At 37.0% G+C, this 15,108-nt stretch overlaps 1 protein-coding gene across 1 annotated transcript in view; it reads right to left on the reverse strand.

Annotated features, from left to right (window-relative positions):
- Positions 1–5,211: 5,211 nt before the first annotated feature.
- Positions 5,212–15,108, reverse strand: part of MAPRE1 (microtubule associated protein RP/EB family member 1) — a 33,496-nt gene continuing 23,599 nt past the window's right edge. Inside the window, exons 6-7 of the mRNA XM_036750612.1 lie at positions 8,090–8,242; positions 5,212–6,996 (exon numbers count right to left, since the gene is read on the reverse strand). Coding sequence (XP_036606507.1) covers positions 6,940–6,996; positions 8,090–8,242 — 210 coding nt within the window. The 3' untranslated portion in view covers positions 5,212–6,939. The remainder of the gene's footprint in view (positions 6,997–8,089; positions 8,243–15,108) is intronic.

Here is a 15,108-nt window from a genome sequence, read left to right on the forward strand (position 1 = left end):
ACAACAGTATCATTTCCCCTACATCTTCTCCAACTGTTAGAAAAGCTAGAAAGACTCTCAGTAATACACTAATACAAGCACTACCAGAAGAATGTTAGAACATAAGTTCCTTTCAAACAGGGATAATTTCATTCACTATATTCCCAATGTCTAGCATAGTGCAGGCAGCACTTGGGTCATCATTCAAGACATCAAGGTGGAATGGTGAATAAAGACTTGAACTGGAATCAGAAAGCCCTGAGTTTGAATCCCTTTCTCAGGCACTAGCTGACCCTGTGGCAAGACACTTAACCTTTCGGCCTGCTTCTTAATTCACAGAGGGTTGTTACGAGGAGCAAGAAAGAGAACAGATGTAAAGCTCTTTTGCAAGACCTTAGAAGCTATATATTAGCTATGATTATTATCCCCACTTAATCCGGGTTTCTCCAATAACAAGAAAAATATGGAGCCTAGAAAACTCTAAGTATTAAAGAATGAGGAGGGGCCCTCATTCTAGCGCCTAAGAGGTCAATAGTTGAACTTCTAGTCAGCTTAAATATCCATTTTTGTTCTTCAACTGGTAATCATTCTGTCCCTTAAGTACAGTGTTCAGAGAAGGAATGGGTAGAACCAAGTCTAAACTGGAAGATCTGACAAAAGACTAACTGCTCTATTCAAATTAAGGATGGCAAACGAGTGTTAGCATCAGTGTCAATGAGAACTATTCAAGCTTTAATCTGTGAATTTTAAGATTTACTCATTATTTAACGTCTTTACACCAGTCCTATATAATCTGTCAAACTCCTAAAGTGCAAATTAGTAGCAAGGATACTATCCTTTTTCCTTTCAAACATGGGAGTTTGAATTCATACTCCTACAACACAAGAGCTGAAAAGGACTCCTAAGGAATCTAGTCCATTTTACAGAAACTGAGATCCAGAGATGGAATATTACTTTGCCAAGGTTACACAAGAAAGTGAAATTAATAATCAGGTATACGCTAAAGTCCAAATCTCCTTATTCTTATCAAATGTTTTGCCCAGTGAACTGTCACAGACCTAACTCAAAATCAAAGAATTCAAAACCCAGTTGTACAAGAGAGTAAATCTTTAGTGTGGTTCCATCCATGTTTCCCATTCTCCTTTCCCTTCCCTCCCCCTCCACCACCCCGCAAAATAACCTCCTCTGGGAAAAACCATTTAGTCCCATATAATTCCTCAATTCATGGGTAACCTTCAAAAATATTTGCAGCAGGGAACAGGCACAGACAAGTCAAAAGTTTGAGTTAGTCAAGGATACCTGGAGATCCAGGATCAAAGGACAGTCAGAACTCTGAATGATATGCAAACAAACTACTAAAAAGTGAATGTGACAAAACACATTGAAGTTTAAATGACTAAATTTAACATGTTAAAATACAAATATAAATGTGAATGTGACAAGTAACATGTGTTCTTTCAGGCTCTTTATGTGTGTTCTATAAAGGGAGAGAGGTTAAAACAGAAAACCTGAATTCAAATTTCTATACTACTACTTCCTAGATAACCCACTAGTGAAGTCTCACCAGGATGGGAATGGAAGGGACCTTCCAACTTTTAAAAATTCTAAACTGATAAGAACACTAATGATCATCTAGTCCCACCCTCTCATTTTACATACAGGAGAAACTGAGGCCCAGCTTGGGAACATGACTTACACAAAGTGACACAGTGACATGAGTGGGACTAACTAGCATCCAGCTCTTCTCTCACTTTAATGTCCTTTGCACCTAATTCACCCACTCGCTTAGTTCAATAAGAACTTTGGCAGGACTCTAGTCCTCTGTATTTTCTTATTCTATTCTGAAAGCTTGAATTTAGACTAGCTTTAATAAGAATAATAATTATGCTCTCTGAACTGGTCTTATACTCCTAGGTTTAATGTTCTTCTCATTAAAGGCTTGTTCTTAGACTCCTCATTTTAATAATTATTGTTTTTCTATACTCAAGACTCTGACTCCAAGCTTTCTGTTCATTTCAAATTGAATAGTCAAAAGAGTGATAAAAACATTACCATTCCAATCAAGACTGATCACCCCAAACTCAATTTTATAAATGTATACAATTCCAATGATTTCCTATCTATCAGAAACTTCCTGAACTTTGTTCTACACCTGAAATTCACAGCCTTTATCCTCTCCATGGATATCACTCTTAACCACAAAACTGTCCTGGAGTTGTCTTTCCCAACCATTTCCTATCTGTTCCCATTTCCATGCCTCCCTCAGCAGCTTTTAAATAGCTCATAAAGATAGGTAACTTAAAAAAAACAAAAAAAGGAAACTTTTCTGTGAAAAAATTATCTGCATTAAATTGAAGCAAAATTTTATTTGCTAAAGCTGATAAGGAAAGAGTTCAATCCTTAAGATTTTTTTTCATTTCATTAAGTTTGGGGAACAAAAGAAAAAATAAAAATAAAACAGATACACCCTAGTATTTTGGTGTATCACCTTCTGATAATTCAGGAAAGAAAATGCATGGTACAGGAGACTAAGCACTAGTCTGGGAATGAGAAACCCTGGTTTTCCTGCTTCCAACCACTTCTTTATCAGTGTGATCATGGATGAACATGTCACTTCCCCACTATGAACCTGCTTACTCATCAATAAACTTAAGGGAGTTGGACCAGATCTCCAAGTCCTCTCTAGTTCTAATATTCTAGGATGGTGTGTAGCTTAATACACTAATTACTGCACCACCCCCCCACCAAAAAAAACTCTGGGCTGTAGCTGGGCACTCAAGTTTTCAAATGAGTGTTGGGACAAAGACTGTGTATCTTTACAACCAATTATTTACTATGTTCTTGGAGACTATCATCAGGCATCCTGTTTGCTATTTACCCTGCACAATCATGATAGTCTGACCAAGAGGTTTCGTATATTTAACTAAAACTGGGGCTCCTGACTCTTCAATGTCATACTGAAATGAGCAGATCAGAGTTCAAGATCTAATAATATGGACTAGTTTATCACAGATCACAGATTTAGAGCTGGAAGAGACCTTAAAGTTTATCTAATTCAAACCCCCTCATTTTATATAAATTAACCAATTTTGGCCATACTATAGCTTACTGAATAAACACTAGTACTGTGGTCAGAAGAATAAGACACTACTTCCAAATTTAAATTAAGCCAAGAGCTTCTTCCCAAATTATATGTGCTCACCAACTATGAAGTTATTTAACAGCTCTACAAATAGTCAAAAATAGAGGGTAAATAGGAGGGAGAGAAATTCATTTTGGGCTCCTATATGGAGGTTTTAAGTATCTGTGACTTCTCAACAGAGAGAATCGCTGATAAGAGTATGAGGAAAAGCAGTGTTAAAAACTAGAGAGACAGAGAGATGTAGAGCATTTTTTCAAAAATCTGATGCAGCAACAAATGAGGAAAGTCTCATTTTACTCATTAAGGATCTTCACCCCAGAAGATGAGAGCACAATAAATAACAAATATAACAAGAACTAAACCAACAAAATGACTCCTTGCATTATCACACGTTCAGGTTCTTCTTTTTGGTGGCAATTACTTCATGTGAACAAGCTACAGGAATCATTCCACAATATATGATAACAAATCACCCTGTTATCACAACAGCAATTTAGTCTTATTTAGGATGAGTTGCGTTGGAATGCACAAAATAAACTACATGTGTTAAGTTGGTATGTCAAGAATTCATTGTTAAAAAAACAGAATCTTGCAGACTTCCTCATCTTTGTTGGATCTAAAGTAATATAACTTGTCACCTACCTAAGTCTGTTGAGCTCACATGCTACAGGGTAACCTAGAGACAAAAATTAAGTTTCTGATATCACAGGCTTGGTATTTAAAAATAAAGTATATAGAATCTTGATCAAACAATAAAATTATAATGTTCATTTTCTGACTGTACATGACTGTAGCAACTAGGAACAAATGCATGATGATCAAGTGCAAGCCAAAATACAGTTGGGAGATCACAGGCTTTCATGCTGGAAGGACCTCAGAAGTTAGCTAATTCAGACTATCTTAAACAGTAATGAGAAAAAGAAGTGAGTTCAGAAACAAAATTATCCAAATTAAAATATGAAAAAAGTCAGTAACTGAGCTAAGCATCTGAAGCCAAAAACTTTTCTTGAAAAACAGCCCATGAAAACAGCAAAGCTTATTGTGGGGCAATTTGAAAAAGTATAACTTATAAAGTTCCTTCTCACTAAATAAGAATCCAGTAGATTGGATGTGAAGCAACCATGATGGAGTCAAAATCCAATTTTCACTAATCTGGTAAGGTCAAAGAGTGAGTCTTGGTCTGAAATCCAGTCACAACAGAGAAGTTTCCTAAAGACTCCTCAGGCAGCATACAATATGCCAAGAGAACACAAACTGCTTATTAAAGTTCACTGCATAAATGACCTAAATACAAATTAGTTAAGTGAGATTGTGTGAGCATGAACCACAAAAATTCAGATCAACATATTTCAAAGTCTTAAATTACTGGTTTTGCACCTTGTTACCAAAGAAATCATTTAGATTACTTGGTAACATCATCCTATGGACATCACCCTGATGAATTCAGTGTGTTTCTGTATGAAGTAATTGTTTTGTCAACATCCATGTTAAATTCCTTCAAAAATAATGTGACATATTTAGGAAGATATTTCTTCATATATAAGGGCTTCCATGTTTACATAGGCCCATGCTACAATCTTCAACAATCAGTATTTTCATGCCACTAATAATTGTGCTCAGTATTTAAAAAGGAGCATACAAAAGGCTGACCTTTGCCCATTTAAGTTTACACTGAGCTCTTTAATGTTACAAACTTTTATTTGAAGCTACTCCTGAGAAATTCATAGTAAGAGGAAAATAGCCACATTTTATTAGTATTTTGTTTGCCACTTTAAATCATGCCCAAAAGAGAAGTAAAGAAAAATCTCTCCTTGACAAACAGCAAAGTTTCTATCATATTTGTCTTTACAAAGAGGGTAAGGAATATCTAGCCTGACAAACACTAGAGGACAACTGGTATATAGTTAGAATGAGAAAGAAAAAGAATATCTAGAGAACAAAAGAATTTGAAAATGCAATAAACTAGTTTAAAACAATGGATACAAAGGAAGTAGCCACAATTTAATCAAGTAAACTGAGTCTTGGGACTATTAGCATCTTGTGTTTTGAGCCTAATAGACCAGGGCATGACAAATTTCAGAAGACATGACACTCTTGAAATACAGAACTTTATTTAGAAACTGTTTAAAGTAGAAAAAAACCCTGTCAAGAAAGACCAGGTGGAATATGGTTTCCCAGTAAAATGGAATTTTTAGGGCAACAAAAGTCTAAAAGGCCACAAGAGAGAAATAGCACCACTGTATTTTAACAATGGCGAGTTACTTGCATTTTTGGCATTATTATTCACTGAATTTGGGTTTTCCTCAGAATTCCACACAGATCATGCACTACACAACAATTTTATCATAAATGCTCGCCTTCTACACACATTTTAGGACACCAGGATCTACCACCAGAAACAAATTGATACAAGCACATCAGAACTGATCAATCTCAGTAGTAGGTAACTGAGAAACCTGGCAGGTTCCTGCCAAACAAAAGGGATGAAACAGGCTGAGGGGCAAAGCAAAAAAGATGGGAGTGTTTAGGAATGAAATATTTTAAATATTAATATTTAAATTAGACATGGTACTGTATTTTCTGCAAAAAAAAATTAACATTTAGTAACACACTCTAATGAATTTTATCTCCAAGGAGATTAGTGCACTGGCAACTACTATTCAGATACAGTGAGGGCTGTGGACAGCAGGTACCAAAAAGAAAAAAAAAAAACCCAGGCCTTACAGATCACAAGGTAATCTCAGCCTTCACAGATCACTCCCTCTCTACCAGAGGTCCAGAAAGAACATGGAGCATGATCACCTGCCCATAGTATGTCTGTTCTCAGCAGCATGCTTTAAGGAGCAGAAAGAAGAGACCCCAAAGGGGGAACGTAAGGGGAAGGGAATAGTAAAAAAAGGAACTAAAAGATAGGATGGAAAACAAGACAATCTGCTCCCAAGTAAAATTTATTTTCAGGGAAGCGATTTTGCTTTCCAAAAGCAATTTTTAGGTAATAAAACTGGACACATCTTGCTTTCCAGAAAATACAATGCACAGGTTTGGAGAAACATCAAAAAACCACTATAGATATGCTCAATAAAAACAATTTTGAGCTCTTCAACTCAATCACACATCTTAGAGCCAAAAGACTCCCTCTGATTTTTGGGCAAAATCCAGCCTTTTCTTTTATGGGGATTTAACCACTGAGTAAAACCAAAAAATTCTAGAATAAATTTCTTTATTTTGCATTTTGATCAATTTTTACACCTGTAAGTACTAAAAGAGCACCACAGGGCTTCTCAGACAGTCATGTATAAGGTTAGGTTCTTTCTAACCACAATATGTAGCACAGAGAATCTCCTGTCATACATTTTATAATTTGATATATGGAAACATTTTTAAATACTCTTAAGGCATTTATTTAGTTCTATGCTGAGATTTCACATTAGCTAATCCATTCTGTGAGCTGTCCTCACATTGCTCTATTTTAAGTTTCCATTTTCAGTATGTTACATAAAAACAACTTTTTCAGATAGCAGTGTGTTTACCAGAAACCAAATAGTGAGTTCTCAAGGTCTGCCTCTTTGTTCCCTAAGTGAACCAGCTAGATGTTAATACTGCTCTGCCACAAGATAAAAACTCCTAACTCAAAACCCATTGGAAAAGGAGTGAAACTTCTGCAAAGTGCACTTTAAGAAGAGGTACTTTTTGCTTATGAAAAGAAACCAGTGAGTGAGTCCTCTAAAAATAATAAAAGGGAGTATTTTACAGTTAAGCACATGATTTGGGGTGAAGAATTCAGATGTTGCTGCTCTACTGGTACAGTACAAGGGTTATTAATACTCTTCTTGCTCCTCTTGTGGTCCCCCTTCGTCAGGTATCACAAAGCCTTCCTAAAAGAAGAGAGAGAGACGGCTTTACTCAGAATGCTATATAACCGTTCACATACTATTTTGCACTTTATAAAGTTACCTTCCCACAACCCTATGCAGTAGGTACTGCAAGAATTATCATTATACCCATTTTAAAGGAAAAAGAGGCTCAGAGAGATGGAATGCAATTTGCTAAAGATGACAAAGCATTAAGATATGCCAGGGTCAGACCCTGAACTCGATTCTTCTGAATCCAAGTTCAAAATATGTGTTCTAACATTTGAAAACTGCACCATGCTAAATAAGAGTTGTCAACATTAACAGTAATTGTAGGTCACATTTATGTATCTATATAGAGAACTTCAAAATTTGTTAAATGCTTTACATCAATCATATCACTTGAGCATCACACTTCCCATGAAGTGCTATTATTTCCGTTTTACACAAAAACTGAGGCCCTGTAACGTGCTTGGGGTCCCAAGCTAATAAGTGTCAGAGACAGGATTTGAACCCAGGTCTTCCTGACTGATCCTGGGCTCTGTCTTCAGCACAAGGCTCCCACTGAAGCATTCTTTGACTTCAATACCAAGAGATTGTTGGGAGGAAGGGAGCAAGGAGGAGGGAAGGGGTGGGGGGACGGAGAGGACTGATGGAGAAAAATTAAAAAAAAAAAAAAAAAAAAAACAACCCCTGACTACAAAATTTATAGTCTAGCTGATAAATGCCTATAGAAACTGCAGGATAAAGAAGTGATGGACTATGGTGTTAAACACTACATAAAATGTCAGACTTTTTTGGCATGTTAATTTTGTTGAACAGCTTTATGTCTCTTTTTATTCTTTTTTAAAAGAGATGGATCTCTGGGAAGGAGAGAAGGTAGGACTTATACATACAACTATTCAATTTTCCTTATATTTTGTGAAAGAAAAACTAGGGCATAATAAGTTCCAATGTGAAGCTTGCCTAAACCATACTATATATACTCAGTATCTGTCTTCGCCTTCTAAACTGGAAAAAAAGAAAGGAAAAAGAAAAACCAAAGACAACCAATGTCTAGAAAAGAAATGAGATGATTAAATCCTTCTTCATTCAACATCCATTAACAGATACTCACATCTGTGGCATAGAGAATTTCCACAATCCTCTGCAACACTGGATCACTTTCCCCTTCATTTTCCTGACAGATCAATTCAATATTCCTTAGCTTTCCAAAGTAGAAGTCTCTCTCTTTCTCCAAGTCTTCAACAGTGAGTTTCAATACATTGATCTGTATATGAGATAAAATAAATATATGGCATTAGTCTGACTGTAATAGATCTGGTAAAAATCCTAAAACATGTCCCATCTATTAAGTGTTCCCTTCTACACTTGTGATATGGGATAGAGAGATGGACCTGGAATCAAGAAGACTAGGACTGTGTTTTTTTCAATTAACAAAAAAAATCTACTTTCTCTCCCTCCCACCCTTTCCCAATAAAAAGTAAAACAAAGTCCTTGTAAAAAACAGGTATCATCAACAAATTCTTTCATTGGTCACATCCAAAAAATATATGTCTCAATCTGTACTGAGTCCATCACCACTCTGCCAGCAGGTGGTTAGCACGTTTCATCATGAATCTTCTAGAATCATGATTGGTCATTTTGTTGATCAGTTCTTAAGTCCTTCAAAGTTGTCTGTTTTTCTAATATTGTTACTGCATAAACTGTTCTCTTGGTTCTGTTGTGAGCTATGTTATAGATAGGCTGTGATCTGTACTGTTGAAGGAATTCTCACACCAATGAAATTAGAGGACCTTACATACAGACCCATTACTTATCTATTTGCATGTTATTTCTCTCCTTTAGAATGTAAGCTCGAGGGCAGGGATGATTTTGATTTTTTAGTCTTTGTATTCTCAATGCATTCTTGCACATGGGTGATATTTAGCAATGTTTGTTGAATTTAATTAAGATGCTATCATTTACACAAATTTGACAGATTCATAATTCTACTTCAGTATAGTGTTTTCCTATATTTGAGCTAGCTGACTACGGTTATGTGAAATCACATGGCCTTTCTTCCTGTTTAAATGTTTCCAAGAACCCATCCACAATCACTACTTTACAGAAGAGTCGTCCTGCTTAACTACCTTCGTGACCGTCAGTAATAAAATTAAAGTAGAAAGTAGAAAAAGAGAAGCATTCATTCTATGAACTCTATTTATCTAATGCCAACAATGTACAAAACAGTGTGCAAAGATAATTAGAACATAGTTCCTACCCTAACACAGCTAACAAGATAGCATTTATACACACAAATACACAATAATTACAATGTAAAATGCCACTACCACTGCTGATAGACATCAAGAAATGCAATAACTGGTTAAATGTGCTGACCAATCCTAACTAAAAGTTTGATGATGATGATGATGATCTCCCTTCTCTGGGCACAGAAGTAGTAATCTATAATAAAGCATATGCTGTCAGGCATGATCGATATATTGATTTGTTTTGCTTAACTATACTTCTTTGTTGTAAGAATCTAATTGGGGCAGTGTAACTGTGAAACGGTAACCATGTAAAAAGGCATCATTAAAACATTTTAAAAGTATGCTGTAACTATTAAGTACACAACAAATATAATTCAGAATAGAATATAAAAACAACAGCAAATTCACCTGTTCACTGCTACACTGTCTTCCCTCTCTCTTATTTGGATCTCTGAATTCTCCAAGAATCACAACATGTCAAAAACTGAACATATCTCTCCTTCCCCACCCCCACACCCTTTTACTCCCAACCTTCACAATTCTGTTGATAGTATTTATCATCATCCCTATCATCATCCAGCCTTAAAGACTTCCCGTCTTTTTTGACTCTTTCCTCCGCCTCACCCTCAAAATTCAATCAGTTTTCACAATCAAAAGAATTTCATCAATGCCTTTTGTTGCATTCCCACTGCCATCTTAGTATATCCTTCATAATTTATGAAATGGGACTATTCCAATATTCAATACTCAATAACCTCCTGCCTCCAAGTTCTCCTTTCTGCAGTCTAACCTTTCCCCAGCTGCCCAAATAATCTCCCAAATGCATAGATCTAACCATATCACTACCCTCCTTATTGCCTATGAAATACAAATCCTTCGGCTTATAAGGTGTTCAACAATCTGGCTTTACTGTACAAACTCTCTGCTCCAATCAAATGGCTACCAACACTGCCCAATCTTATCCTTGCCTCCCCTAGTCTTCATGCATTAGCAAAGACTGATTGCCAGAGCATGGGATGCAATCCATCTTAGAAATTTTTTTTTTAATTAAAAAACTGAAGGTGCTGTTTGTAGACATTTTCAACACAACAAGGAGACCCAGTCATCATCACATCATTTTAAATTTTCTATTAAAAAAAAAAGTGAAGCTGGTCATCAAATCCAACATCTCTCATTTTTCATGTTTAACTCCCTGACTGCTGATTCACTCCTCCCTCCAAACCTTCTTTCTATGTCCATTCCCACACTACTCCTCGTCTGTCCTGTTCAGTGATTCAGTAAGAGAAATGGTCACCACCCAAACTCTCTCACCACATACCAGTCAAGTTTTATTTGGAGGTGTGGGGGTGGGGAGAAGCTTTGTGTTTGCTTTTCCCAAAAAAAGTCACAGGTGTCACTGGAATGAATGAATGAAAAATAGCATTAAGTGCTTACCAAGTGAAAAGCACTGCACTAAGTTATGAGGATACAAATGCAAAAGGCAGTCTTAGCTCAAGTAATTCACTCTAATGGGGGAGACCCTGATGTTTCACAGATAAGCTTCAAAGAGTCATCAAAGCATTAAATAAATCCCCGGGCGATGAGTTCTGTTTAATTCTAGGTCCTGCTCATTATATATGTCTGTCTAGGACATATGTACTGATAGACCAGCTCTCTGGGTCTTCTTTCCAACTAATAAAAATAAGCTCCTTGAGGGTGGGGGCTCTAGTTTTATCTTTGTAACCCAACAACTTTCACTTTTTTTGTGGTCCAAATTTGTTATTTCATCAATTAAGGAGGCTCCCAATAGGGACATGCCTTCTACCAATGTGGCTTGGCAACTTTTCTGGGGCTGATTGATTGGGACACTTGAGTTAGTTTTTATTAGAGGCAGTACTTAAAACAAGGTCATCCATCTCACATAAAGGTCAACCCTCAATTTCCCATATAACTGTTTCTCAAAATTTCCTGGCATATAATAGAAACTAGAGTACTATTTGCCCACTTGGGGTTTTTTTGTGTGGATAGTTAGCCCAAAATCATTTAACTTATTATTACATATCTCATTTGGGCAATTCTACAATGTTTCAGAGCTTGAAGAAATCAACACAAAGTCAGTCACACAGAAAAAGGAGCAGCTGCAAAACACTGTCTATAAGGAATTCCTCTTCCATTTGAAGTCTATAGTGGACATTTTCCATGGCAGTGGCAAACACCTTTGACAAGTACACATATACACATACTTGTATTATGCCTTACTTGATATTAATAACAGCTAGTATTTATATAGCACTTTAACATTTACAAAGTATTTTACATATATTATCTCAATCGATCTTCTCAACGCCTCTGGCAAGGTACGTGTCAGTCAACTGTACAAATAGTACAAGAATATTTAAGAGATGGGTAAGCATTTAAAGTACTATTCAAAGTCTAAGAAAGCTAAGAACTTCAAAACTGGAGTGGAGAGTTCGAAGAAAAATAAATTCCAGTTCAAGAAGGTGGGAGTGTATATATCTGAACCTTCTCTCCTGACTTCAGGATAATACTCTTTACACAATTTCATGCTACAAACACTCCTTAACATGGTTATAGGCTCAAGAGCACATTCTTTATCATTAACTTCTATGTCCTATAGTGATTATCACAGTGCAGAGTACATAAAAAGCACTGAATACATACTGTGATAAAAGTGGGAATGTTACAGTGACTATTTTTACAAACTTAAATGCCAATGTACCCAATATCTTTGACATCCAGGTTTAGATCCCATGAGGCTCTGACTTACAGTAGGAGTCCTGGCTACAACTTATTCCAAGAGCTCCTAGGTACAAATGAAATCACCCCCGGCCCCGAGAATCAGAAGAAAAGTCAAAAAAGAAAAAACAGTCTAATCTACCAAGATAAGTTAAGAGTCCATTCTAAAAAAAAAAAAATGCCTTTCTCCCTCCCATCCCACTGCACCAAGGGCAAGTGCAAACTTCTGGGTTTCAAATCCCTAGGAGCTCAGAATTCAGGGAATAAGTTGGGAGTAACGTTAAAGCCTTGTAATACCAGGTCACAAACCCAAGATATTTTGAAAATACTGCAACAAGCATTGTTTTGTAGATACCTAAAGTTACATAAACACTCGCTAGAATCCTATGGGGCAATGCCATGTTACTTTTGTGGGGGGTGGTGGAATTAATGGATCTTTTTTCCTATTTTAAGTTTATGAGGACATTGTTTCTGTTTCCTTCTTTACTTCCAGTTTATTAGTGCAAGGGTTCTTAACCTGGGGTCTATGGACTCCCCAGTGGTCCATGAATAGACTTCCAGGGGGGTGGGAGGAGAGTCATGAACTTGGATGGAAAAAAATTACATCTTTTATTTTCACTAACCTCTAACTGAAATTTAGCTTTTCCTTCAGTTATTTAAAGATATTCTGAAAAGGGATCCACAAGCTTCACCAGACTGCCAAGGAACACAAAAAAAGGTAACAACCTCCAGTCTGGTTATATATATTTGTACCCTACAAGTGACCAAGGACCAGAAAGCAAAAAACTACTTGTACTTATGTACAGCTTCCTTAAAGTTCTCTTTGCACATACTCTAGGTCCTTAGTGCTTCTAAGAACCATTTTTCATGAAAATGAAATTTAATTATGATATGTGTATGTAACAGAATTATAGGGCTGAAAAAAATGCTAAATATGAGTGAGCTGTGGCAGTTACCAGACTTCTAAACCCACAAACACCAAAGAGCAAGTTAGAGGAAAACTGCACAATCGAGTTCAGAGCGGTCCGATCACCAGCCCTGGGGGTGGCAGAGGTGGTGCAGTAGTGGTGGTGGCAGCAGCAGGAAACTCCTGAGGCTGCTACCAGAGCTGCAGCCTCAGCTGCGTCCCGAGTCCCTGGCCCACACCGTGGGAGGAATCTAGCAGCAGATCAGAGTGGGAGTGCAAGGAGCTCTTTGTGGGCACAAAAGCAGATTCTCTTGCTGTGCCCTGATTGGATCTATATTGTGGTCCTGATTGGCAGTTCTTGCAAGAGGAGGAGCGCTGCTGTGGCAGAGCCTGGGGTGACGGTGGAGTAGAAGTAGCTCTGAAAACGGCAGTGCTTGGACCCTAAGGCTTGGGACAAAGTACTCTCTACTCTACAAGCGGTCATATCCTGACAAAAAGCTCAAGGGTCAAGTAGTTGGCTGGGAGCATGGACAGCCAGCGAAAACGAACTCAGACTCAAACTCAAACTCTAGATTCCTTTTTTGGTGACAAAGAAGACCAAAACATACAGCCAGAAGAAGTCAACAAAGTCAAAGAGCCTACATCAAAAGCCTCCAAGAAAAAATACAAATTGGTCTCAGGCCATGGAAGAGCTCACAAAGGATTTGAAAAAGCAAGTAAGAGAAGTACAGGAAAAATTAGGAAGAGGAATGAGAGTGATACAAGAAAACCATGAAAAACAAGTCAATGACTTGCTAAAGACGACCCAAAAAAATACTGAGGAAAATAACACCTTAAAGAACAGACTAACACAAATGTCAAAAGAGCTCCAAAAAGCCAATGAGGAGAAGAATGCCTTGAAAGGCAGAATTAGCCAAATGGAAAAGGAGGTCCAAAAGACCACTGAAGAAAATAACACCTTAAAAACTAGACTGGAGCAAGCAAAAGCTAGTGACTTTATGAGAAATCAAGATATTCTAAAACAGAACCAAAGGAATGAAAAAATGGAAGACAATGTGAAATATCTCATTGGAAAAACCACTGACCTGGAGAATAGAGCCAGGAGAGATAATTTAAAAATCATTGGACTACCTGAAAGCCATAATCAAAAAAAGACCCTAGACATCACCTTTCAAGAAATTATCAAGGAAAACTGCCCTGATATTCTAGAACCAGAGGGTAAAATAGAAATTGAAAGAATCCACCGATCGCCTCTTGAAAAAGATCCCAAAAGGAAAACTCCTAGTTATATTGTAATCAAATTCCAGAGTTTCCAAGTCAAGGAGAAAATAATACAAGCAGCCAGAAAGAAACAATTTGAATATTTTGGAAACACAATCAGAGTAACACAAGATCCAGCAGCTTCTACATTAAGTAAGATACCCAATAATGATACATGTGTGATTCATGTTGAATTGCTTACCTTCCTAGGGAGGGTGGGTGGGAAGGGAAGAGGGGAGAGAATTTGGAACTCAAAGTTTTAAAATCAGATGCTTAAAAAAAAAAAAGTTGGTTTTTACATACAGCTGGGAAACAAGATATACAGGGAATGGGGCATAGAAATCTATCCTGACCTACAAGGAAGTAAGGGGAAAGGGGATGGGGGGGAGTGGAAGGAAGGGCTTGGAATATGATATTCCAGAAGTCAAAGGAGCTTGGATTAAAACCAAGAATCACCTACCCAGCAAAACTGAGTATAATGCTCCAAGGCAAAATATGGATTTTCAATAAAATAGAGGACTTTCAAGCTTTCTCAATGAAAAGACCAGAGCTGAATAGAAAATCTGACTTTCAAATACAAGAATTAAGAGAAGCATGAAAAGGTAAACAAGAAAGAGAATTCATAAGAGACTTACTAAAGTTGAACTGTTATGTTTACATTCCTACATGGAAAGATGATGTGTGTAATTCATGAGACCTTTCTCAGTATTAGGGGAGTTGAAGAGAATATTGACAGAGGGCACAAGATGAGCTGAATATGAAAGGATGATATCTAAAAAAATGAAATAAATTTAAGGGGTGAGAAAGGCATATATTGAGAGGAGAAAGGGAGAGACAGAATGGGGTAAATTATCTCACATAAAAGTGGCAAGAAAAAGCAGTTCTGTTGGAAGGGAAGAGGGAGCAGATAAGGGGGAATGAGTGAATCTTACTCTCATCTGATTCAACTTGAGGAGGGAATAACATACATACTCAATT

The sequence above is a fragment of the Trichosurus vulpecula genome, chromosome 3, assembly GCF_011100635.1.
Source record: "Trichosurus vulpecula isolate mTriVul1 chromosome 3, mTriVul1.pri, whole genome shotgun sequence".
NCBI classification, from domain to species: Eukaryota; Metazoa; Chordata; class Mammalia; order Diprotodontia; family Phalangeridae; genus Trichosurus; species Trichosurus vulpecula.